At 47.2% G+C, this 26,850-nt stretch overlaps 1 protein-coding gene across 10 annotated transcripts; it reads right to left on the bottom strand.

Moving 5' to 3' along the window:
- Positions 1-7,679: 7,679 nt before the first annotated feature.
- On the bottom strand, positions 7,680-24,590 carry LOC138114007 (zinc finger protein 92-like). Of its 10 annotated transcripts, none has more exons than XM_069023016.1 (6): positions 24,414-24,590; positions 13,174-13,246; positions 11,440-12,384; positions 10,506-10,614; positions 10,247-10,375; positions 7,680-9,550 (listed from the first exon to the last, which is right to left on the bottom strand). In XM_069023016.1, the coding sequence occupies exon 6, from the start codon at positions 9,445-9,447 to the stop codon at positions 8,281-8,283; it is 1,167 nt and encodes a 388-aa protein (XP_068879117.1). In that variant the 5' UTR covers positions 9,448-9,550; positions 10,247-10,375; positions 10,506-10,614; positions 11,440-12,384; positions 13,174-13,246; positions 24,414-24,590; the 3' UTR covers positions 7,680-8,280. The 10 variants fall into 10 exon arrangements, with proteins under 10 accessions (XP_068879117.1, XP_068879114.1, XP_068879111.1 ...); XM_069023013.1 differs by having other exon boundaries at positions 13,107-13,246; XM_069023010.1 differs by having other exon boundaries at positions 11,841-12,384; positions 12,599-13,246.
- Between the last annotated feature and the right edge of the window lie 2,260 nt (positions 24,591-26,850).

Consider the following 26,850-nt stretch of genomic DNA (forward strand, 5'->3'; position numbering starts at 1 on the left):
CCCGCACAGCCCCAGCGACCGTGGCTGGGCTCTGCTGCACTCGCTGCGGCACGGTGCCCGTGCCACCCTGAGCAGAATCACGGCTGTGATCCGGCGACGAGGCCACCAGCCGGCAACACAGTGGGACCTGCATCAAGGCATGGAGGCAGGGACGGCAGCGACGGCCCCCACAGCAGGGCTAGGGAGCCGGGCAGCTGCCCTGCACAGCCCCTACTGCCCCCCCAGCCCCTCACCCAGCCCGCTGGAAGCTCTCAGTTGGCACGGCGCAGGGGCAGCAATGGGGGAAGTCCTGCCAATACCAGAGGGTGAGACGAAGGCCTGCTTGAGCCTGGAGCAAGACTGGGAAGTAGACAGCCCCGAGGAGCTGTCCCAAGGTGAACGAGACAGAGACCAGAGCCGGAGAAGTGGAGAAGAGAGGCCCGCTGTGAGGCCTCGCGAGGCCTGGGCAGAGCACGGCAACCTTCCCACCATGAACAGCCACAGGCCAAGCCCCAGCTGTTCCCAGCAGAGCCCCTTGGAGCGGGACAAAGGCCTCGACTCCAGGCTTGATTCCGGACCACTGCTGCCCCAGCCCCTTGCCAAGCCAACTGGAAGCTCTCAGTGGGCAGGGGCAAAAGCAGAGCCACGCCTGTCACTGCCACCAACTGAGGAGCGCTCCTGGCTCCAAGGAACCCAGGACTGTCTGAAGCGTGCCAGGGCTGTCCACAGCATGGGCAGAAGACACCTGAGCTGGAGCACTGAGGAAGAAGAGAGCACCTCAGGGTCTCTCCCACATGTGTCCTTGCCCATCCCATCGAGTTTAAAGGCCTATACAGCAGTCTGGCAAGGCCCCAGTCAAAGACCATCATTCTCTTTTTCATCACATGGACCATACCGGGAAACCAGATGAGGAAAACCAAGTCCCAAAGCAAGTCAGGGTTCTGTCAGAGTAACTAAAACCCTGATTATGGCATTGATACCTTCGTGGATGTCAATGACCTGGACAAGGTGATCAAGGGCACCCTCAGTCATTTTGCAGATGACACCCAGTTGGGTGGCTGTGTCGATCTGCTGGAGAGCCAGAAGGCTCATGACTGAGGTGCCATTACAACTGCTGGTGCTGTTATAGAATGTGAGGAGTAAAAATAGGAGTATTAATAGAGTTAAATTCTGTAGATGAAAGTAGGGGTAGATATTAGTAGTGCTCCCTACTAGAATTTAGGGAAACAGGATATTGTGGTAGGAAGCTCTTTTTGTTTCTGATAAATAATATTATTCAACACTAGGTCTGGAATATGTTCCTCTGGAATATGTTCCTTAGTCAGTTGAGTTGTAGCTGTTGCTAAGTTAGAACAGGTTTGATAAATGCTTTTGTTGAAATAAAAGGACTGAATTAATAAATCAGAAGTGCTTGTTCTTTTCAGTGCACTGTAGTCATTGCTGTGGGGGGGAAATCCTTAAGTCCAAAGCCTTTTGGTTCCTGGGGTGTTGCAGTGTGTGGGCAGAGAAGAAAGGCGCTGCCTGGAGGGGGGAAGGGGTGCGGGGACACCAAGTCCTCGTGACTCGTGGCACAAGGCGGTTTGTTTGATGCGAGACCCCATTGTTTTGCGTCCAGTTCCCCTCCTAGAGAGCTGCCCTGGTGCAGACATCATTTTGTAGGATCTCTGGAGGAAGGAGTGCTTGCCTGCCATTGCAAATGGGAGTGCCTCAGCCAGCAGCAGAAACAGGCACCAGATCTGAGAGCTGGCAGAGCCCCAGCACCTCTGTAATTCGTAACATCTGCACTGTGTTTCCTGATTGTTCTGTAAGAGCAGGAAAAGAGTTAACAGAGTGCAGGAAAAAAAATCCATGCTTTCAAATAAACGTTGTAGCCATTAGAAGAAGGAGAAAGGAGATCAGATCTAAGCATGAATCAATGTGAGCAAAGACAAACCCAGCTCCATTAAGAAACAGCTACCCAGGTGCCCTGCTCCTCATGCCTGACATCCCCTCCTGCTCTAAAATCCAGGTCCCTGCCGCAATGGCCCTGGGAGTGGAGGTGCCTCAGAGGCCTCCTTGCCTTGTGCCTGAAGAGTCTCAAATGCACACAAATGAAAACCCAGAGCCTCCTGTTCTGCCAGCCAAATGAGCACTGCAAAACACAAAATCCACACAAACACAGAGCACACGGGAGGAGGGAATTACAGAGTAATCTCAAAAATATTTGCACTCCTCACTCTCCAGAGAGCCCTTTTCCAAAGCAGAGGTGCACTGAGTGCTTCTCCAGCAATCAGCTGCTTTCTGAGCCCAGGAACCGTTGGAAAAAATGGCTTCTTTCAGGTACCTGAAAGCTGAGGCAATTAAAAGAGAATTAAACTGACATTTCTAAGTTGCAGTGCAAGAGGGATGTGCAGTGGTGAAATAATTAAGAGCTAGTGCTGGAAAAATACAGTTTTCACCTGTCTGCTGCAAAGAATAAAAGGGCAAGAAGCATTTTTGGCTTTTTTTCCCCCCCTTTCTTTCTTTCTTGATAATTAGTTGCTAGTTATTGCTGCATCCCCAAATGCCAGAACCCAGGGGTTTTCCAAATGAGAAGAGAGAGTTTTAGTGCTTGGTACCTGGTTTATCCAGCCTCACTTGCTGACAAACAACATTTTTTTCCAGCAAGATTTCCCTGCTCAAGTGGTTCCCATGAAGGGCCCAGATTTTTCTGGTTAATAGCACTTGCTTGAAAGGTCTTTCCAGGCACCTGCTTCCAGTTTGGGAAGGAGCAGAGGGAGGGCTTTGGGGGCTCAGACCTTTACAAGGACACTGCTGCCAGCACTACCCCCTGCACTTTGGGAGGATGTCCCACATTGCTTGGATGTTGCTTCTGCATTTCTTATTCTGCCCTTCACAGTGGTAAAAACCTGCTGAAGAGCTGAGCCCTGGTCTCAGAGCACCTGGCCATGCAGTGCTATTGAAGGCATGTGAATATATCTATAGCTGATAATAGAGAAATGTGCTTCTAATAAATGTCCTTGTATTGTTATTGTACTGTAGCTGCCAAGGATGGGGGAACCCAACTGTATTTTTCACTCTTGCAGTGATTACTGTGTGATCATTACAAGCTGGATGCTGTGTCACAGTCTGCAAACAGAGAAGGAAATAACGTAGGTAAACTCGGGGATATTATTTGCGTTTACATGAACTCCTTGTCCTGGAGCTATTTTAAAGCTGCTGTTACATCTCAATTGAATAAATTGGAAATAAATACTCTCTCTAACTACCTATATATGCCATGAACAGTGTAAAAGACTGAAAACCGCCCCCAGTCCTCTGGATTGGGTGCCAGCTGAGGCAGTGTGGTGTCAGTGCTCTGATTTTCCCACAGTTCTCCAACACAGCTGTGCTTCCTGGCAAGGTCAGCTTCCATCCAGCAGATGTATGTCCATGCCAGCAGAAATAGTTCCATGGGCATGCACTGAACCATGTTGCAGAGCACAGATTCTCCTCAATTCTAAAGTCAAGGTCTGCTCTTCTCAGGCTCCTGGGGAAATAGTCAGCAGACAAACTTCTACAGGCATGTTTGTCTTCTTTTTAAACAAGGAATAAGGATGATCAGAGGGATGGAGCAGCTCTTCTATGAGGAAGGGCTGAGAGCTGGGCTTGTTCAACCTGGAGAAGGCTCTGGGGAGACCTCATTGTGGCTTTTCTGTACCTGAGAATGATGGGGACAAACTTTTACCAGGGCCTGTTGAAATAGCACAAGGGGTAATGGTTTTAAACTCAAGGAGGGTTGGTTTAGATTAGCTGTAAGGAAGAAGATTTTTACAATGAGGGTGGTGAAACACTGGCACAGGTTGCCCAGAGAGGATGCTTCATTCCTGGAAACATCCAAGGCCAGAACACACAGAAGTCACTGAGCCATTCCCTAAGAATCCCTTGCAGCCAATGGGACGTGTGCTGGAAGCTTGAAGAGAAACAGAACAAGTCACTACTCCTGCTTTCAGGCGTAAAGCACTAGAGCAACAATTCAGATGGATCCCTTAATGAGAAAAGGGGTCGATGGCTCTGATGATTTCTTCAAGCAGTTAAACAAGAAAGCCATTACATGAACTTTTTGAGCACATTACTTTGACCATACCCTCCTCTGGAAAACAACATTCCCACAGAACAGGGGTGGTTCAGCAGCACATCCTACAAGGAATTTACAAGTGGGCTGCACTCTGGTGCAGAGACCTGTATTAGCTGGTTCACAGGCTTGCTCACATTCAGGGCCTGCTCTTTGAAGATGGCTCTAATCTTGCACAGGCCCACAATTTTACTCCTCAAAGCATCAGACACAGCTGAAAACACCCAGATAAAGACATTGTTCTCCTATTTCTGGAAGGTTATCCTAGTAAAATGCTATTCACCTGCTGTTCTGTTGGTGAGATAGCTGTTGGTGAGAGCTCAGCCCCTGCTCAGTTTCAGTCTGGAAGCAGAAAAAGTGCACTGGGAGCTCCTTGTGCCAACAGAAACTTTACAAGATCAGAGGCAGATGAGGCCTCACTTTAAATAAAAGCTGCCTCCTCCAGAGATTTCAATGCCCTTAGCTGGGGTTAATTGGCAAATGATGGATTGCTTGGTGCTCCCTGTTTACATGGGCAATTCCTACTTCAGACTTCTCCATGCTAGGAGAAGGCACACAGTGTAAGAGGAGGAGGATGGCATGCAGGGGGACACAGATTGTACAGCAGCAGCTTTTCCTTTGTTCAAGGTGCTGTATCTGCACTCCTCAAGCATGGACGTACTTACCATCAACACCTTTGGTAGCAGAGGTTAGCAAATTTACCATCAATACCTTTGTTAACAAAGTAAGAGAACAGTACTGTAGCTGCCTGGGACTGGGTGGTGAGTCTGGTGAGGACAGCTCAGGGAGGGCCTGGAATCTGCAGAGCTGAAGCTATTCTACCTTCCTATTCTTGAGACAACTTTCCTGTGATGGAAATGAATTGGGCAGAAGCAATGTAGGGAGGCAACAGGACAATTAGCAAAAAAGCAAAGGGTATTTCTGTGTTCCACTCTGGATGCTGAAAAGCCTGAAGCAGAGAAATTTTCCAGCTTTCTGACAGCATCCTGTGAAAGTCTCGCTTTTCTCATGCAGGCTAGCTGAAAACAGTGGTTATTGTAAACCAATTCTTTATCTCGCACCTGCAGTCTTGTTATGGTACTGACTGAAGAAAATACTTTGAAATGGGTGTTGCAGGGTTTAGCCAATCATTCTGGGAGGTGGATGGTCAGAGGACCAATAACCTTATGCCATTCTAGAGAACCAAGTTATACAAACAAGTCTGTAAATTAATAAATGATTCAATTTCTCCTGGACCCAAACTCTGTGTCATTTTTTCTCGCTGTCCCTGGTACAACGGCAACATTCCACTGTTCACAAATACTATCCAGTGATCAAATCAGGATGCTCAGCCTAGCTCAGGGTTCCAGCCCTCTGCTCACATCTAAGGGCTTCCTTTAATGAGGGCTCTGTGAACACAGTGCCAAAGGAATTGTTTCTTCCATGGCATCCACAGATCCAAATGAGCTAAACAGATACTCTGGCCACTTTGGACAAAGTAAAGTTACTTCTGCTGAAAGCAGACCCTTCAAACCCTCCATAATGCTGCAGAGCATGTCTTTTTGCCCCATGTCAGCTACATGTCATGACTGACTATGTCTGCTTTAAGCTATCACCCACTCACATGGACACTGCGAGAGGGTCAGGATCTGGGAGAGACTTCCAAACCTTTATGTGAAAAATGTAAAGTGCACAAGATCCACTTTGACCCAGTGGATCTCTGGGTTAAATTACGCTCCACAAGGTTTCCTGTACCTTGCACAGGAGTTAGTGGAAATTTCTTTGAGGAGAGTTCTACACCTTTTCCCAGAAACCATCACACATTTTAATTACTCCTTTCATATCCAAGCACTTTATATGCAAGTCAACCTTCCAGGCAAGTGTCTTTATTAAAACCTTTTCTTTAAGCCTGGTACTTTTCATTTCACCAACCATTTACTCTTCCCATGTAACAGACCTTTGTTCAAAATACTTCCACCGTTATGCCAGCAGTACAAATTCCACTGACTGCTAGCACCAAAAAGCAGAATAACTGGATGTTCCCAATTACCATAACTACCTAAGCAGAACTGTCACACCACATAAAGGTGGGCATAGTGGTGGTTTAATTGGATGTTAAACTTCCCTACAACAGGAGCATCCCATACCCAAAGGAAAAGCAGGATGATGAACAGGGGAGACTGCAACTGATAACTTCAAAATGGGATTAGGAAATGAGTGTGGAAACTTAATGTGTGATAGCCTCTGGAACAGCTTTGTCACCTCGCTGTCTGCCCTCTCTCCAGGTCACCTCAGATGGTGCTGAACACCACGGTCCCCACAGAACATCACTGGTGACCTCTCTCTGCAGATCACTCACCCACAGCCAGCCAGGATTCTTTTAATGCAAAGATCTTTCCTCTCTGAGAGTCTGCACAGCCTTTAGATAAGACTGAGCTGTTGCTAAAGGGCCCCATCAAAGGCCCTTTGCAAACCTAAAACCAAACTGGAGCTTCCTCCAGAGGGGAGTTTAGAGAAGTCTCACTCAGGGCCCAGCCATCCCAGCATTACAAACACACACAGACCACAGAACACATCCCTCAGAAGCATGATGCAGATCAGTTCCCCCATCTGGAGATTTCCTTGAAGAATGAAATAGAAATGATCCATTAGTGACACCAATTAGTCTCCCACTTATAATCAAGTTAAAGTTTTGCTGTGGACAGTGGCTCACCTTCATCTGAGTCAAGGACCTGACACCAAACATGACAGGACCTACTGTGTGACACCTGCTCAGCTGCTGCACAGGTGGAAGGTGCTGAGCTGCCAACATCAGGTTTTACTCTATGAAATATGGAAACAAATGGCACAATCAGTACTTTATATTAAATAACCTGGTGATAAATGCAAAGGTACATTACTCTGGAGCTTTACCTTCACTCTGTTGCACAACTTTCCATTGAAAAGGCAGAAAGACCTAGAAAGAAATTAATGAAATTATGGCAGCTGGTAGGGAAAAAGGAAGCAAAGCCTTCTGACACAGAAAAGAAATTCAGGCTGCAACTTCAGGACAAACTGGATGCTTCTACCACAGTGGTTAACAGCAGATTTAAAGCCATTATTAAGTTTCAAAGTTAAAGCCCCCCTGCTGACACTGAGGCATTACACACCTTTTGGAAGTTACAGCCTTGAAGGATTTGTCAGCACCTGCCCAAGTCTGCCAGGCTAATTTCTAAGGAAGTTTTTCTTCACTAACCATTTGAATCTAAATCAAAGTGAAGAGTCTAACAGACACTTCGGGCAGTACTTGGACACACCACAGAACATGGTTTTGTTATGGGAAGCTTCCCTGTGTGTGAAAACATTTAAATCCATAAGGTTCCTATGCAATGAGTAGCAAAGGTGGCTTAAATTCGGTCTTCTGCTCTTTGAATTTTGTGTCCTCAAACATTTCCTTCCACAATACTCAGCTGGATAGATTTAGTGTGCATGGTTCCATCAGAGACAGAAATGTATTTGAACCCCATCACCCCAAGAGTTTGCACCACCATAGCCAAAATAAAGCTTTCCCCATTATTAACAGACATTCAACCCATCACACAAAGGTGCATAAAATATTGGTACTCCCTCAGATAGAAACATTCTGAAATACAGCTGGTAACTATTGTGTTTATTACGGAACTGGTTTGTAAGTGGGATTTGGTTTGGGTTTTTTTAATAACCAACATGATACTCCCCCTTCCAAATAAAAAAGAAATGTAACAGAAAGAAGAACTCAGCAAAATACAAGGAAAGAAGGGATAGAAGGACAACTCTGGACTGTTCTAACTTAGCAAACTAACAGATCTCCAAACTCAGTGTCAAAGAGCCATCACACGCAAGAGGGCAGGGCCAGTTCATCCAGTGAATTCTCATGGCCTGTGATTGCACATCCCTGCACAAAGCTTGAGCTGATGCATCACCAGTCCTGCAAACAGACAGCGCAAGCACATGTGAGTGATTTCAGTCTCCTCAAGCCTCCCATTTCATTACTCAGGGGTAATTAGGTTATTTTTTCATACAAAGCAGTTTAAAGCCAGGCAGCGCAATCCCTCCCAGTACAAGTTCCAGAGCTCTCTGTAATGTAGCATTCCCTGTCAGCCACTGCTGGGCAGTGGGTCTGAACTGGGCAGAGCACAAACCATGGGGTGCTTTTCCAGCCTAACTGAGCAGACCTCGTTCAGGTATGAAGCAACCACAGAGACCACAAATTAAGGTTTGTCCAACTTGTGTGTGCGCTCATGCCTCCGTAGGGTCCCTGACTCGGTGAAGGAATGCCCACAGAAATTACAGGAGTAGGGCTTCTCTCCGGTGTGGATGCGGTGATGGCGCTGGAGCGATGCCAGCCGGGTGAAGGTTCCCCCACACTCCTCACAATAGAAGGGCCGTGCCCCAGAGTGAGTCTGCTGGTGTCTCTTGAGCCTGAGCAGCTGCACAAATGCCATGCCACACTCCTGACACTTGTAGGGCTTGTCCTCCCGGTGGATCACCTTGTGCTTGGACAGCAGGTTGGGCTTATCAAAACCTTTGCCGCATGTCAGGCAGGTGTAAGGTTTGAAGTTGTCTTCCTGAGACTTTGGGTTTTCAGGACAAGGCTGATCTGGGTACTCAACGTTGTGCTGGCTACGATGCACCACCGACCAGGGGTTCCTGGCCATGCCATTCCCCAGGATCACCATGGAGCGCTCGATCTTGTGCACATTGCGCAGGTGCCTCCAGACGTCAGCAGTGCGGATGAAGCCCTTGTCACACTCTGGGCACTTGTGCGGCCGCTCACTGGAATGGATGAGCTTGTGCATGCGCAGGTTGGCTGCGCGGGAAAACGCTTTGGCACAGATGGGACAGTGGTAGGAGTTTTCCAGCAGGTGAGCTCGCCTGTGCTCCTGCAGCTCGCTCACACTGTGGAAAGAGGAGCCACACTTCTTGCATCGATAGGGCAGAGCTTCCTCGGGAACAGGCTCCAGGTCCTCACCAAACACATCCCCAAGAGCAGTGCTTCTGTTGTCCTCACGAAGTTTCGCTATCATCCATGGTTTCCTGGGGCGTTCAGAGGAACGGTGATCTAAATTCTTATCTTCACTCTGCAGGTGGAAGTTGGTGCTGGAGGGGGCAAGCTCCCCAGCTGAACTCTCACCTTGTTTCTGGCTGTAAGTGTCACAGGTTTCTTTGTCTCCACACTGCAGCTCTGCAGTAAGCTCCTGCTTTCCTGCAGGTCCAGCAGAGTTTCCAGTAGGACTGCACAAGTAATTCATGTCCACCTCCTTCTGCAGGCTACAGGTGTGGCCCACCCACTTCGTGGCCTTTCTGGGATAATTTGAATGCTTCCCACCTGTGTTGCAAATTTTATTCTCAGAGTCCCAGTCCATGCTCATGTCCATCCTCTGAGGCAAACACTGTGTTCATCTGCAGCTCATCATCACCCAGAGCTTTGTGTCCTTCATGGTAAGTCCATCTCATTCTCAGCTCTCCTGACAGTCCTCCCTAGGAAATAAAACACCTGCTTCATCAGTGATTCTTCTGATATTATAAATTTAGAACAGTGAAGGTATTTTTCTGATTCAAAGAATGGAACATTAGTTAAGCAGTAGGAGAAACAGAATCATCTGCTATTTGATATGTAGAAGATATACATTCAGCACACAAAACATAAACAGACTATGTTTAATGAAGTTTAATCCTCTGTGATCAGCCAGCCTTCACTACCAAATATAAAGTGATAATTTCCATTTTAAATTCACCCAAAGATGAGAATCCCAGGATGGTTTGGGTTGGAAGGGATCTTAAAGACCATCTTGTTCCAACCCCTTGCCATGGGCAGGACACCTTCCACTAGACCAAGCTGCTCCAAGCCCCAACCAACCTGGCCTTAAAAACTTCTAGGGATGGAGCAGCGACAGCTTCTCTGGTCAATCTGTGTCAGGGCCTTCCCACCTTCACAGTAAAGAATTTCTTCCTAATAACTAATCTACATCTCTCCTCTTTTAGTTTAAAAATATTCCCCCTTGTCCTATCACTATCTGTGTAAAATATTGCTCTCCTTCTTTTCTGTAAAATCCTTTCAAGTACCAGAAGGTGGGATAAGACATCTCTGAATATAAGCATACGTATAAATGAACACATATATGTAAAAACATAAATATTTCTGTATTTCCACATGTACATAAATGTAAAACTTGCCTATTTAGTTTCAGTAGGCTTACGAAGTGCAATTATCAAGGCAGTACAGTGATGTGCATTAAGTGAAAGCTCTTATTCACATCCCAGAAAGGCCAGCTCCATCAGCCACACAAGCCACGCTTTCTTCTGCTGGAGACATGGAAAACAATTTGGATTAGTCCTCATTAGTCACTGCCTGGAACAGCGTGGCTCGACTCACCCTCAGCGCCAGCCATTCCCAACAATTTAGTAAGGAGCTAGTAACAGGCGTATTCCTCACCTCCAGCCCCTCTCACTGAGCTGCCGATGCCTTTGGGGCGGGAAAACTTTCCAAGGGATGCTGGCGCTGCTTGGCTTAAGAGAACTCCATGACCACGGCTGCCCATTTCCTGCAGCAGGGGGATGTTGAAATTACCGAGTGGGATGAAAAATAATAATAACAATAAATACATACATATACACGTATATATATATTTTAAAAGAGGAGATATTTATTTGTTCCAGGCAGCATGAGCCCCCAACTTTTCCCCGCTCCGGCGCCCGTTCCCCGTTCCCCCGCCCTACCTGGGCGCTGCGGGTCCCGGCGCGGCCCCGCGCATCCCCCGCGCCGGCGCGGAGCCCGCGGGAGCGGCACCGGCGCAGTGGCGGCTCGGCCGCGCTGGGGCTGCCGGCAGCGGGGCGGGACCGGACACCGCGTCCCCTCCCCGGACACCGCTTCGCCTCCCCAGCCCCGCTCCGCGCCCCGTTCCAATCCCGCAGCCCGGCCCTTCCCACCGCCCCGGCTCGGCGAATCTCGGTGCTCCAGGAGCCTGTTCATGGAGTCACGGAATGGTGTGGGTTGAAAGGAACATCGAACGTCGTCTCGTTCCAGCCCCCTGCCGCGGGCAAGGACACCTTCCTCTAGACCAGGTTGCTCCAAGCCCCATCCAGCCTGGCCTTGGACACTTCCACGGATGGGACAGCCACAGCTTCTCTGGACACCCTGTGCCAGGGCCTCACCACCCTCACAGGAAAAAAATTCTCCCACTATCTAATCTAAACCTACTCTCCTTCAATTTGAACTTATTCTCCTTTGTCCTGCCACGTCACACCCTTGTAAATAGTCTTGCCCCATCTTTCTTGTAGGCTGCCTTCAGGTACTGGAAGGCCACAACTAGGTCACCCCAAAGCCTTGCCTTCTCCAAATGGAACAATCCCAGTTCTCTTGGCCTTGCCTTATAGCAGAGGTGGTCCATCCCTCTGATTACCATGGTGCCCTCCTCTGGACTCGCCCCAACAGGTCAGTGCCCTTTCTGTCCCTCAGCTCCAGCTCCCAGCAATTCATGGAGTATCCCTGTGCCCCCCACAATGGCAATAACTGTGCATCCATCTTCCTGCAGGAGTGTGGCAGGGATTGATTCATTTTCAGGCTCTGCCTTGTTGGAAGAAACAAGCTGTGCCCCTGTAAGGAGGGATCAATCCACCTCCCAGAATTCTGTGTCCCACTTCCTACTTCAATTGTCTTCACACCCAAAAGGGCATTCTGCATCTTCAGTGATGCCCCGCTAGGGCCTTTCACAGTGGTACCAGTTCCTAGAGAAGTCCTTTGCCCAACACATCCAAGGATCCCACCTGCCTTTGCCAAAGCCACAGTAGGATCATGGTCCACAGTTGAAACCACTCTCCATCATCTCTGTGTAACCTCACGGAGATTGCTCCTGCTTTTAAACCCAGCACTGGGAAGCTTTGCGCTGCCTTTTCCTAGCAAAACTCCTCCAGCTTTGGGAAATGGGCTCCACAATTAGCAGCAAATACAGAACTGAAATGACAAATGAACAAGAGTGTACATTGCCAGCATACAAATATGGTATAGAAGAATGCTCCAAGCTCTGTATTATTTTTGTGATTTCACAGATCTTGCCAAAAATAGACATGAAACCAGAAACTGCTCTGCTGGGAGTTGAGGGTGAGGAAAAGAAATGTATCTACTCCTTCCACATGGAAAAGCGAGTTCCTTCTGAGAGCAGAGTAAGTGGCAGTTCAGTTTCTTCAGATGAGGCACTTCAAAAATAGGTTTGCAACAGTCCTTTAATGACAGTCCTTGAATCCATGAGGAACCCACACTCTGCTTGGAATGGCAAACCTTGCAGGGGAAGAACTGTCATTCCAACTTTCCCAAACTAGGAAAAAACCAAAACAACAGAAGATTTTCATTATTTTTACCGTATTTTTTCAGAATTTAAATGCTTAGAGGTTTCTTACTTAGCCGGGCAGGGTAAAGGCTTTCTCCCACCTAGACCCAGGATGCACAGAATCACATACCCTTTCCATATTCCCTCATGGAATACAAACACACACCCCTCCCCTTGTTCATAAGGAAAACTTTAGGAATACCTAAGAACATGCACCAATATCCCCACAGCCAAGCATGTTTGTTTGCGGAAAAGTTGATGAATGGCCATTTTAAAAAAATCCAAATTGTTGCTTATCACAACCACAAAGGAATGGTGTAGTGCCAGCAAACAGTGTCCTTCCTCAGAGGGATCATGGGGGAAAAGGCCAAAGCACCTCCATGTGCTCCTCCTCAAAAGCATCAATAAAAATGATGTTTTTCTCATCCCCACTTGTCCTTCTTGGAGGTTTCTCAGAGTGTTCAGAGGAAAAGAATTCTCAGCATTCATCCCCACACTGCAGGTCAGAATTGGTGGGTTGATTCAATCACACTTTTGGTAGGAAATCTTCAGGTCTCCTCTTCTTGGCACTGCAGTTCCATATGGATTTCTTATTGGACTGAAGGTCTCGCAGGATGCACCTAAGGCTGGAAGGTGGTGAGGAATCTTCTATCACCTCCATCTTCCCACCCCTTGTGAGGCTTCTGTGGGATCACCTGGGTGTTCCTCACCTTTGTGACAACTGTCAGCACCAGGAATCAAGCCTGCCTCCCACCTGTGGTATCACACAGTGCTCACTTGTTAGGAAATGTAGAAACTGCAGTGCAAACTCCTGTGCCCAGTCGTGTCTGACTTCTTTCATGTCAGCTTCCTTGGAAAAGAAACAAGAATTTCATTATCTACCAGGCAAAGTTAGTATTTAATCCGTCCGTTTAATTGAAAATACTTCAGTAGTGATAAATAATGCAGAGCACTGCAAATGATGCCTCATGGGTGAGATCAAAGACCTGGGGCAGCACCAGCCAGGGCCTCCTGTCTGCTGTTGTTGGGCTGAGATAAGACAGAGAAAGGATTCTGTGCAAGGTAACGAAACCAGCACGTACACACCCCACACCCAGAGCGACAAAAGTGTCCACACACTCATCACATTCATCAGAGCAGCCCCAAACCTCCCCTCTGGCTTTGATGATGCAGAACACTCTGCCAGTGTTTCCCTTTCAGCATAAAATAACAACAAAATTCAGAGATCTTGCTCTATTGGTCCTCAGACAAACACACTTAGCTCTATCAACTTCCACATACTTTGATTTTTTCCTCCTAATACTGTTCTCTGCTTTCTCTGTCACATGTTGCATTTACAAGCCCATGATTTCATTAAACTCTGCATTCTAAGCCTTTCCCATCAGTCTTGATGAGTTATTCCAGCACACACACACAAAAACAGCTGTAATCCTCAGGGAGAAGGCAGAAAACTAACTGAATCACCCATTTCCTTGCAATATATGATTCCTATTAAAATTACATTATTGGTGTTTTGTGCCTGTCCTACATTCATATTCCCAACATACCCATATATGGATGCCAAATCCTTTTTATTTATGCCACCTCACTTTTACGTGCCTTAAATGTGACAAGTCTGTCAGGGCAGATGAGGATCTGTAATGTATTTGCCGGTTAGATCTACTCTGGAGTAATTTCTTAATTTAAATTTTCTGTTAAATTCACTAAAAATGTGAACTCATGGTTCACATTGCTGTCACAATGGGAGCTTAATATATTTTGTGAGGGATTTAACATCACATTCCATCACATTTGAATTTTTTATGGGCCACAGAGGTTTCTGACATCTGGCTACTCTGTTTTAGGACTGCCATAAACACTTTAAACATCAGACTGTCCTATGTAAAACAGGAAAAAAAAAATCCTAAGCAATGGTTCTTCTAAGAAGGAGCTGAATCCAGAGAGATTTCACTGATATTTGGCTGAAGTTTGAGCTTTTTACTCTGCAGGGGGAAGCTGGGCCCCCTTTAGCCCGCTGAACTCCAGTGACAGACCTGCAATGCCTGTTCGGGACACTGAATTTTGGAAGTACACCCACACAGGAGCCTAAGAGTGCAATTAAAAGAAGCTTCAGGGATCTCTGATGCTGGGAATTGTTTCACTGTCTCTATCCAGCACCATCCTATTATCCTAACATACATTTTCCTGAAGTTTGCCAGGATCTTCTACATCTTTGGGTCCAGTGAACTGGCATCTCATGAATGAGGCAGAAGAAACACTGAAACAACCCAAGGTCTAACTAGACCAAAAGCAAGACGCAGTTACAGAATCCAGAGTCAGGCTGTGAAAGACACAGAAAAATTAACAGGAACAAACCAAGCAAGGACTGTAAGAAGCAGGCTGGTTGAGGAATATCTTTGTGGTGAGCTTTAGCTTCCCAAGTTTGCATTTTCCTCTGCACATACTGATGTAGACTCTCAGCAAACTTCTGGGCAAAACCTGCTGCCTGATTCCGCAAATATGTGTGACTGGAGATCCAGGACTGTAAAGAAGCCTGCGAGGCAATAACCTGACCCATCTAGTGCTGGACAAAAGGTGCCTGTGCAAGAACAGCCACATCTGTGGGCTCCTTCCATTCCTGGCTGTGGGTTTAGAGGAGCTGCATCTCTGACCTGCTCCTGCACCTTTTACACACTTAGTCTGGAACCCCCAAAGATGCATCCATGAGCTTGCTACAGAGTTAAAGGGGAAATCTCTACCTGCTGATCAGTTCTTTTAATACCTGGGCTCTGCACTTACCGGTTTCTTTTCTAACAAAATTCCCAGGTTGGCCCAGCAAAGCATTTAATAATCTATTCAATAACCATTTAGTACAGAGGATTTTTACTGCAGCACTTCACGAAGGGTAAGTAAGAAGCTTTTAGTGGTGTTCCAGGAAATCACAAACTCTTGGCGAGTTCTTTTTCTTCTCCTTTTTCATAACCCTACTCGAGCAGAGGCGGGACAAGATGATCGAGTATGGTTCCTTCCAACCTGAACCATTCTGGAATTCAACGGGAACTGAACGAGCAGCTCTGGCTGCACCGGGGCCACCCTAAAACCCTGCGGGGGCATTTTCCCAGCCTCTCCCACCCTCGCCCTTCGCTCCTCCCAGAGCTGGCGCTCTGTATCGGCGTCACCAAGCGCTGGGATGAGCCCCCTGTAGCAGCCACAGCCCCTGGCACAGCCTCATGGTTCTAGCACTCCCGGAGACCAGCCCCCGGCACACCCCCGGCAGCGCTGACGCAGCGGGGGACCGGCCCCTGTCACACCTCCAAAGAGGCTGACACTGCCAGGGACGTCCTTTGTCACACCCCCGGTGTGACTGACAGGGACAGAAACCTCCCCTGTAACACCTCCCGTGTGACTGACACTGCCAGGGACATCATTTGTCACACCTCCAGTGCGACTGAGACAGGCAGGAACCTCCCCTTTCACGCTCCCAGTGTGACCGACACAGCTGGGGACCGCCCCTGTCACACCCCAAACGTGACAGACCCCAGCAGGGACCGCCTCTGTCACACCCCCAGTGTGAGTAGCACTGCCCACATCACACCCCCAGTGTGACTGACACCAGTACGGACTGCCCCTGTCGCACCCCGAATGTGACTGACACTGCCAGGGACCACCCCCTCACACCCCCGGTGTGACTGACACTGCCAGGGACCACCCCCTCACACCCCCGGTGTGACTGACACTGCCAGGGACCACCCCCTCACACCCCCGGTGTGACTGACACCGCCAGGGACCACCCCCTCACACCCCCGGTGTGACTGACACCGCCAGGGACCACCCCCTCACACCCCCGGTGTGACTGACACCGCCAGGGACCACCCCCTCACACCCCCGGTGTGACTGACACCGCCAGGCGTGCCCTCCGTCACAGGCCCAGCGTGGCTGACAGAGGCAGGGACCAGGTCTGTCACTCTCGCAGTGTGACTGAGGCTGAAGCTGTGCTGCTGTCACACATACCTGCGTGACTGGCACAGGCAGGGACCACCTCCTGCTCCGGCCCCCGACGGAAGTGACATGCTGGCACCATCCCTGGCCCCTGTCACACTCCCGTGAGGCTGATACAGCAGCCACCATAGGGTCCTCAGCCATGGAACACACCTTGTCAGGGCATGAAAAACCCCAAAAAGAATAAAAGTGCCCCATGTCCACTGTGTGTTCAAGCCCACCTGCTCAATCCCTCTCTAAAACACACCTGCAAGTCTTTAAATTAAACACTTAAGTGCCCACAGACTCCTCAGATTCCAGGGGAAAATCATGGACATCCAACTACAGCAGAGTAAGGAATGCTGAGATGTGGGGTGACACAGCTCCTTTTCCTGCCCCTCATCCTAATTCCTTGCTGATAACCTGCATCCCAGCTTCTCAGGACTTTGATTTTTATCCCTCCCAAAAGTGTCACGCAGGTTCAGCAAGTCTGGGGACAAACTTGCCTGTAGTTCCCAGTCAAAAGTCACGGCATTTGGGAGACTGGACCCTCTCCTGGGACATCACTTCCACCTTACCATGGTTAACACAGCTTTCCACACAAAATATTCCGGCTGTAGGTTAACACAGGTTTTTAACAGCTTAGGATGCCTGGATACAGCGTGGAAATCTAAGAGCAGGGGCTATGTCCCTATGCCAGGCTCTGCCACACTTGTGGCACTCCGTGAGTTCTTCTCCAAGCAGCTGAGCTGCCCACAGAAAATGGCGAAATGACTGCACGGGAGAGCATGAGTGCACGGTGTGTGTGAGCAATCCCCAAATATACAGGAGAGATGGGAGAAGCCTCGGGATCCAGGACTCTCTGCTAAATCAAGCAGGGGAATGATGCCTGTGCTGTGCAGATGAGCTGTCATATTGTCTCCCACACAAGAGCGTCTCCAAAGGAACCTACACCTACTGCAATTATCCTGCAGCATATGGACATTTATAGGTCAACCTGGAAAAAAGGGAGAGTAATGGTTGGCCAAAAAAAGCAGGAGCCCAGATAGTTCTCCAGTGTTATTTTGGAAAATGCAGACACTGAGCAGGATAAATTATACATACCTGAGAGCCATTAGAAAATGTCAGATCGTCTCTAAAATTCATTAGAAGGGGAAAAAAATCCTCCAGCTTTCTTGTGCAAGAGGAGAATGCAGTATGTAAATATATTCACTAATAAAAATCGTCCCTGGAATGAGCTTTCAAGCTGATTCCCACCCTCTGTTGTGCTGGAGACAGAGTGTGAGGCTGCATCCTGAGAGCCAAAGACTCATCATCGAGCTGAAACTCTGACAGAAGAGCTGCACTTGCATTGCTGAAGCAACCATGATGTATAATCCAGGAGCTCCTCCCAGAATGACTTCAGAGCAAACCCAGAATATTTGTTACCGTTCTCTAAATTGAGCTGGAAAAAAATAATAATTTCTGCTGCCAACTCTATGAAAACAACACATGTATCTTGACAGCAGATGATTTAAAAATGAAGACCAACCAACAATGCAATGTTCTGGGTGTTGGGGGAAGAAGAGGACTGGAAAAACCTGAAGTTTACATTTCCAAACTCTCAGCATTCACCTCCGGCACACAGTACCTGCCACATCCCCCAGTTTTATGCTCCTTCCTCAGTATATTTTTCCAAAGCTTCAGCCTCTGATAAGAGCCAAATCCTCTGCTGGCTGATGCTTCTGCTGGAGAGCTGAGATTTCTATAATTAGCATTAGAGAGAATTTGGGGAGGGATCTGTCCTTTTTTGTTTGGGTTTGTTTGTTTTTTTGTAAATTTGGATGTTACACATTTTAACACAAAACACTTAAAACATCAGCACATTGGTTTGTAATTGCAGAGTGGAGATGAGGAGCACGTCAGGAGTTGAAAAAACATTAAATTTGCAGGAAGTGACTGAAATGTTTGCACAGAAGGGGGCAAATGGAGATAAGACAAGCAGACTGCTTGCATTCAGCTTGAGAAACTTGTACAGCAGAGATTTACCCTTTTCAAGAAAAGTAAGGGAGGAAAAAAGCTTGCAGAACTGTGCTGGGAATTATGTTCACAAAGGGGTAGAATCCCTCTTCCCTGAATATTTTGGTCGCTGCTGGGATGACCAAGGCATGCATTTACATGAATGCCTTCTCTTCTGCCTTGTTTTTAGTTTTCTTTGTCAGAATCTTCAGGAAGAGTCAAGGCATAAAGATCATAGAATGGTTTGGGTTGGAAGAGACCTTAAAAATCATCTGGTCCAATTCCGCTGCAGGTTGTTCAAACCCTATCTAGCCTGGCCTCGAACACTTCCAGGGGTGGGGTTTTCCAGGCTGAACAGCTCCAGCAAAATCCCTTTGTGCTGCTTGTAGCCACTGACTGCACAAGGAGGACACCCAAATTGTGTTAAACACACAAAGAGCTCAGCAAAGCCCCTCTAACCCAAGAGGCACAACAGGTCTGGTTTGATTTGCATTTCACAGCCCTCCTGACCTGAACTGCAGCAGGCACAGGATCATCTCCTCGCACCGGGGACAGTTCACAGAACACTTACCTGAAATAGAGGCATCTCTTCTCTGTCTGGGAGGAAAACAAGCTCAGCATTTAAATCTGTCTGCAAGGTGGGAGCAAATGAATTCCTGAGCGACTACACAAAGCAACAAGAGCGCAATCAAACTAAAAAGGTAATTACTGATGGATTATCTGGAGACACAGGCTAACACCAAACCAACCAGGAGAGAGAGCTTAAAAATACCTGATAGCCAAAGCAGAGCTCCAGAGCAAAGTAATAGGTAACCTCATCCTTGACACCTTTGTATCTGCTTTTTTTTTCAGAAAAGCATTTATTCAGATTAAAAAACACCACTTGCATGAATCCAGCTAAGGTTTCTCACATCACTTTACACAGATAACCTGCAAGTACCTCTGTGACCGCACAGAAAATGAACCTTACTTTATATGAAACAACTGGCTTGCCAAGTAAAATACAGGTTTACCTGCTCTTTTTTCCCCCCCACAGAACTGTAACTCAAACTAATGAATCAGAACATTCAAAATGATCCGAAAACACCTGGAAAGGAGAGGTTAAAACAGTTATCCTTGTTCAGCTGAAGAATCCATTGGTCATCTGGCCTAGATTTAATTAGTGAAAACCCTAAAGATTGACTAGCTCAGCACAAAATTCCTGACCTGAGCCAGTTTCATATTTGACAGGATAAAATACAGCTACTTAGGAGAGCTGGAAGAACAACACTTATGATGTGTGAATGCTGATGAGCTCTCCAGGGGTAAAGGGCTCTACAAACCCAGTCCAGAGGAAACAAATTCGAGAGATTCAACAAGTGCAAGGAATAACCAGTGCCTTTGGGTGGGATTCTGGCTACTGCATCCTTTTGGGTGACTTTTGAACTGAAGGAGCAGGGGCAATGCAGAACAGCCAGCACAATCAAAGCCACTGTCGTAGGTAATAACTTCAAGATTCCCAAATTGCTGATAAATCCGTGATACTCATATAAAAATTAATGACCCGTTGGCTGCAAACAGCAAAGTACAAGGCAAAAACAGATTTGTTGATGTATCTATTTGCCATTTGCTGCCTGTCCTCACACTGAAAGTGTTTCTGGTTATGGTTACTGTTAATTGCTTTTTATCTAACAGTGGAGCTTAGAGGCTTCAGCTGAGATGAGGTTTCATGGTGTTAGGCAATTACACAAACATGCAGATGCACAGAAATTCCCTGGTTTGTAATCTGGACGAGGCAGAATACAGTGTGTTATCTCGGGCCTAAAGAGAGGTTTCTGATTTGGAAAGAAAACAAGGTCTGACTGACCAAGGCAGCATCAGGGAAGGTTAAAAACTGACTCACTGCCTCCTTGTGCTTCACCTGTTAGAGCTCCCAGATTAAAAATTCAGCCACGGCTGCTTGGATTTTAGCTCATCAACAGGAGCACACAGAAGCATCATGTTTTCAAACACTCCACGTCTTCAGGAGACATCCCTCCTAAGGAGGGCTTCCTTGTGCAGTGTCATTATCTCCGACAGATCTGCTTTGGAAATTTCCTCTCGGGGCTCCTCCACACTGACAAGTGAATTGTCTGCATCAGAAATTATTTGTTCAGAGGCTGCCAGGCTCATCAGTCTCTTCCCTGTGAAGGAGGTGGTCTGGGGGGGAGATTCTGCTCTTCCCCCTCCTGTTGCCCCTGCAAAAATGATGTTGTTGAGGAGTCAACAAGGACAGCCTTGTGCCTGTGCCACTTGTCCCTCTGTGATGATGCTCATTTCTTTGTGTCAGGGCTGGGGACAACACTGCTGCCTTGTCCTGGCTCTCCTGGCCACATCACAGCCACACCAAAGGTGAGAGGGTAACGTGGGCTGGCCTGAGCAGGACTTCCAGCCCCGTGGGCTCCTTCCTTCTCTGGGGTTAGGAGAAGACACTCCTGCTGGCTGTCAGCCACAGAGCTAATTATTTGGGGCCTATCCATACACACAAGCATCCCAGAAATGGGATTGTTTAACAAGCACCTTTGGACTGATGGCAACTCTTCATGGAGTGTACGAATGATTTGTGGTGTCTCCATGTGGATGAAGAGAAGATGGCTGGATTTAGGCAGCATCCAGACTGGGGGGTTACCAAAGGCCTCCGGTGGCTCCAGCCTTACCTAAGGAAGAGCTTCTTCCTCCAGCTCTGCCTGCCACTTCGTCATTAACAAAGCACTTAGCTGTCTTATCTCTGAACAGGGAGATTTCTTGTACACACATCAATCAGCCTCTCTCTAGCTGGAAAGCTGCTTTCTCCTAGCCAGCCCTTTCTGAAAGCAAAGACTCTACCACCAGAAGGAAAAATACCTTCCCCTATTCATTCTCAGATGTGGTATAAGACAGTCTTTTCCCTAACTGAAATATTATTTCATCCCATGTTCACCAATAATGAAAATAATTTTGCTTAGACAGAGATGAGGAAAATACAGCATAGCTCATTCTTGTTTTTGTCACCAGAGAAGATTCGATTTGGCCTCCTTGAAAGATGGCTAAGGACTCATTTGTTCATATTATTCCACGCTGGAGCTTGTGCTGCTCTCCTACACATCAGGAACTAGATGAACCCAACAGTGAACATGTCAAGCTTTGAAAGGTGTCACAGGAGGAGAAGCATTATTAGTCCATTGTGCTAACAAAGGTGCCACACTGGATTTCCAGCCTCTCCGTTACTGCTGTATCTATGGTTTCTGAAGCCAAAAGGCAAAGACTCATTAATTAACAAAAGAAGCTGGAAGATAATCTTGTGATTAAGTTATTGGAGTGGGACCTTGGTTGATTTCTCAGTCCTGGGCTGGTTGCTATGTGATATTATTCAGATCCCTGCATAGAGACGAGCACGGGAGGTGGCAGTGCCAGCTCCCCATAGGCTGCTGGAGCTCTGGGCAGGGGCTGCTGCACAGCACATTCCTCATTATTGCCAGCTGGAGTCACCTCTGCCAGGAGACAGTTGGGAAGAACCCCCCACCTCCCAATGCACTGCATGTTCTGCAGCTGGCCTTTGCTCAAGCTTTCTATTTTTCCAGAATCTCCCGTGATTGACTAAATCACTCCTCTTAGTGGGTTGTTTTTCCCCCTTTTCTTCTGTTTCCTAGTGAATGTCTTTACCTTCTGTCTGTTGCAAATGTGAACAGTTTTAATTAGGTGCTGTTGAAATGTCTTTTGCAGTTTGGCATCCTGTTTGGTTTTGCTCCTCTCGTTCTCTTTGCAGTTCTGTTCCTTCCCACATTGCTTATGTTTTCTTGTTTGTGGAAGCTTTTCTTTATATGCATAATTTAATCATGCTGCACTTCAATTTCATCTCTAATAATCATAAATAGGGAAAAGGGCAGCTGAAGCCCATCTCTCCAGATGGTCCTTAAATAATCTTCTTTTCCTCCAGAGTGTCCCTCAAATGTTACAGGTTTCCAGCTGAACTCAAGGACAAAGCACTCAGCTCAATAGATTTGTTGTGTTTTCAAATTACATTCTTAAATGACTAGATTTTTTTCTACAACTTCAGAGATCAGATTGATCCTACACCTTCAACTGAGGTCCAGAACAGTAGGAAAGTGCTCAGAAAACTCAACAAAGAACCAAAACCCCAGATGTGGTGCCATTAATCCAGTTCCTCATCCCCTCTTTTTCCTGCTCTAGGGTTGAACTACTGGATTTTGCTTTCGCTCAAATCATCCTTACTGAGACAGCAGCAAATCTTCATGGTCTTCTACCATGGTTTTGGATTTGGTTTTGGTGTCTCCCTACTCCATCCTCAGGGCTCTAATCTATGTGCAGTGGGTGTCACAAAGTCATTTTTTATATATTAACCAGATCACTGTTGATCCAGTTACATCCAGCTTATCTGGGGAAGTCAGTAGTTTCAATTAAGCTGCATTATGCATTTACTTCTAGTTATGTAAGAGAAGACAGACTTTCCCTTTTATTCCTCCTGATCTGCAGCAGCAGCACCACAAAAATAATGAAAAATAGGGCTGAAGTGAAGGGCAGAAATATGACAGTTCACCTCTAACACTAGGGTATGGTCATCTACACCTAAATCCACTTCAAAGAGGGAACTTTGACAGCTCCACACAGAACCTTTTCAGCTGCAGCCTTGCAATCTCTCCTACAATCTGCTCCAGCATTTACCTTACACCCATCAGGACCAGGTTTCCTCTTGCTCCTCTATCGTGTTCAAACTGCATCAGCTTTGCTGTTGTTGAAACCTACTCCTTCTCCTACCCACCCAGCATGTGGTCAGCAGGATTTTTACAAATGTGTGTCTTGTTATCAGATCTCCAGGAGAAGCTGTGGATGCCACGTCCCTGGAAATGTTCAAGGCCTGGCTGGATGGGACTTTGAGGGCAGGCAAGGCACCTCCTGAGCAGCTGAAGTCCACCCCACCAAATGGGGGTGTTTGAGAGGCAAGGATGAGCCAGATGAGATTTCTGAGGAGTGGATAAATTAACAGCGACACCTCTTTAACATTTGTTCTGCTGGGGTTTGACATAAGCCATCCCCTGCCATCACGTTATCAGGGACAACTGCCTCGCTGCAGGGAATTCACTGAGTCAGGCGTGGGAGAAGAGAGGATTAGGCAGGAGAAGGCTTGGGGTGTGATGAATGGGATTTACAGGCAAGCCCTCACACTGCACTATCACTGCCTCTGTCCCTGGGAGGGGGCCACAGATGGAGCTGAGCTCTTCTCTGCAGCACTTGGTCCTGGTGATGGTTCCAGTCAAAATGTGGAGGACCTGGCCAGCCTCTCCTCTGTTCTTTGGGGTATTGACAAAATCCTTTGAAGGTGCTCTAGGGTGGGATCTGTGGCTTTATCCTGACCGTGGCGAGCGCAAAGGCTTGTCCCTTCTTCCAGACACTGTGGGAACACACCAGCAGAGCTGTCCTCAGCTAACTTGGGGCTGCAGTTCTATCTCTGCATGCAATTAAATCAGGAAGTCTGGTAACAGATATTATTTTTTGCTTTTGTGTCATCAAATAAGGACATACACAAAAAAACCCCCACCAAGTATCCTGCAGGAACTCATGCCTTCTGATCAATGAATCAATCTGATTACGCAGAAGTCTCTTATTGTTTAAAACACCCCTGTGTTCACACATCTCACAACTTTGACATAACACCTTACTTATACACTTTGCTTACTTATACATTTCACTTGCTTATCTTATACTACTCATACATATATGCATCACTCTACTTATACATTTTCTTACCTACTTATACTTTTTACAACTGCTACATAACACAGTACTTATACATTTTACTTACTTATATATTCTACCTACTTATGCATAATACAGTACATATACATTTTGCAACTGCTGTGCATGAGAACTCACATTGCTTGATTGATTTCTCTGTTTCATCCATGAGCTCCGCACACACTTTTCTGATAATGTGATTGATTTTAATCTAGTGCAGCACAGTCCTTTTTTATCTAGTCCTTGCTGTCTTGGTATTTAGTTTTTCAGCTTCCTCTTTCCCAACTCTTTTCTAATTCAGCACAGTTTACCTTTCAGTCCTTGATGAATTCCTGAGGGCTCTAACAGGTGGGGCTCCTGATCCAGGCAAGCAGCGTAGAGATGATGGCAGCAACAAAACCCATCCAGTAATCAGCAGCCAAGTTAGTCCAGAAAAGCCAAACAATAAGACAGCAAAGAACAGGAAGCAGATATAAACCTGTCTCACCTCTCCCCTCGAGCTTTCAGACTGGAGCTTAAAACCCCTCTTGGGGCTGATGTGCTGCAGCTGAAGGTGGAAAGGCCAGGTGAAGCTGGTGAGGGTAATTCCAGCCTGGTCCCACTCTGAGGGCTCTGGTAAAAATAACTAAAAACGGTTTGGCTGGGGTACACTATCAAGGTTCAAATACTTTACAACAGTATCTTGTATGGTTTTCCACAGTAAACAGCAGTTCATCCTAGGGGACACCTGTTGAATTTGATTCCCTCCTTCCCTTAACCACTCACTGGAAAAGGTGCAGCCCTGCACTTCAAGCTCAGAGGTCTGTTCTGGGCCCACGGTAAAAATCCAAACTATTAACAAGTGACCTTTCAACTGCAGCAGATGAAATCAGTACCCTAAAAATCAATTCCTTCAGTGCAATTTTCAGGCTTTCCTGGGACATTTTGAAGGATTCAAAGCTTTGATCTGACTCATGGCTTGAGCCCTTTTTAATTCCAGCTCCACCCTGAGACAAGAAGGGCCAAAACATCAGCAAAGGTTCTGGACATGGGATGGCTCAGCCAGAAGAGAAAGATTTTTGAAGAAACCCTCCTCAGGACAGCTTCCTGCTCAAGTTTTCCACCCCTGCATTGAAGTGACCTCCAAAATTATCCAGCATGTTGCTTACCTAGTGCAGGCTCTGACACATCGCAGGTTTACTCCTGCTTAATTGAAGCAGGAGAAGCCCTGGGTAACCTGGCTCTGACAGGCACCGTGACATTTTCTTTCTGAAAGGGGAAACCTCAAAGATGCTTCTGCCTGATAAGGTCTGACTGTTTCCACATTTACACATTTACAAAAGAAACAGGTAAAAATATCTACTTGAGAAGGAAAAAGAAGCCCGTTTTGCCATGTAGAGTGGAAATCCTAGCTTCAGAATGAAGGCAGCTACAATCACTAGTTGCTTTTTTAAAATGCTGGCCAAACAGCTGCTGTTTGACGTTTGTGTGTGCAAAGTTACTGTACAGAAAAAGGAGAGAAGGGAGACGTGTTTGGAAGCACAGTGGGAGCTGCATGCAGGGGAAAACACATGGCTCCTTCCAGCCTGGATTATGTGATTTAGTGCTTGCCTGGATCATGGAGATGAAGGCATCACATCCAACGTGCTCGCTGGTTATTAGAAAAAAACCCTACTCGGGGTGAAGCCGGTCAGTGATGTGAATGCTGCAGGGGGATTACCCTGGCTGCACTGTGGGGCTGCACCACCTTTGGGTCATCTCATACTCCTCCCATCAGTGTAGAAAGCTCCAGGGAGGATGCTGCTTAATGTGGATGCCTTTTTGTGGTCCTGGGTGGAAGCCAGGCCTCCTCCAGCTTTTGCTATGGGCCTGTTCAGCATCACCATATCTGCAGGACTGCGCTTGCTCGTGGTCAGGGAGATGCTCCAGGTCTCTTGAGTGCCATAAGAAAACTGGGAGCCAGAGCAGGGTGCCAGCAGAATTAAAGTAACATCCAGGGAATCATCACAGATGGAGATGACACGGTCAGATGGATTTGGGTTGGGACTGCAGATGAAGTGCATGCCTCTAAGCTGATGAAAGCACAGCCTGCGTGTCAGGAGGGCCACACTGCAGCGTCAGCAACCAGCTCATTCCTGCTGCCCAGGAGAACGGGAATGCTGGGCCAGCAGTGCCAGCAAGCAAGAAATGCTCTGGGGAATGGTGACAGATGACTCCAGGAGCCCTTAAAATAACACTGAGGTACTAGAGCAGGGGAGAGGGGTGGATGAAGCTGTAAAAGCTGACCTGGTGGCCCGAGCCTCTTCTCCAGCACAGCACGAAACCCTGCAGCTGCCAAGATGTGCAGCTACAACACAACAAGACTGAGAGGTGCTTAATTAGAATAAAAGATGGGGGAAATAAATAAAAGCTGAAACCCTTTAAATGAATGGACAGCAAAGTCCAGCAAGCAAAGCCTGTAAAATTGCACTTCAGAGAGAAAACAGGCAGTGCTGAGCTGGTGGTGGGAGAAAAGCAGGGAGGGAAGAGGGATGGGTGTTCCAGGCACTCTATCAGTCCCTGGAGTCAGGCTGCTCACTCCTGGAATACCAGCTCTATCCTCTGGAACAGGAGGATCATCCTAGCCATGGCAGCAGCGTGATGATGTCCAGCTCTCCCCTCCCTTCACAGTTATCCCTGACTGCCAGCAAGAAACCAGACACCACAAACTCCTCGGCTTATTCGTCTTCATCAATATTTTAATAGGTACTGTTTTTTTACTGTAAAAGA

The sequence above is a fragment of the Aphelocoma coerulescens genome, chromosome 8 (assembly GCF_041296385.1).
Source record: "Aphelocoma coerulescens isolate FSJ_1873_10779 chromosome 8, UR_Acoe_1.0, whole genome shotgun sequence".
Taxonomy (NCBI): domain Eukaryota; kingdom Metazoa; phylum Chordata; class Aves; order Passeriformes; family Corvidae; genus Aphelocoma; species Aphelocoma coerulescens.

Bases quoted from the DNA above. Each gene is read 5' to 3' on its own strand.
- LOC138114007 (XM_069023017.1), bottom strand. From the start codon at position 9,447: ATGGACATGAGCATGGACTGGGACTCTGAGAATAAAATTTGCAACACA.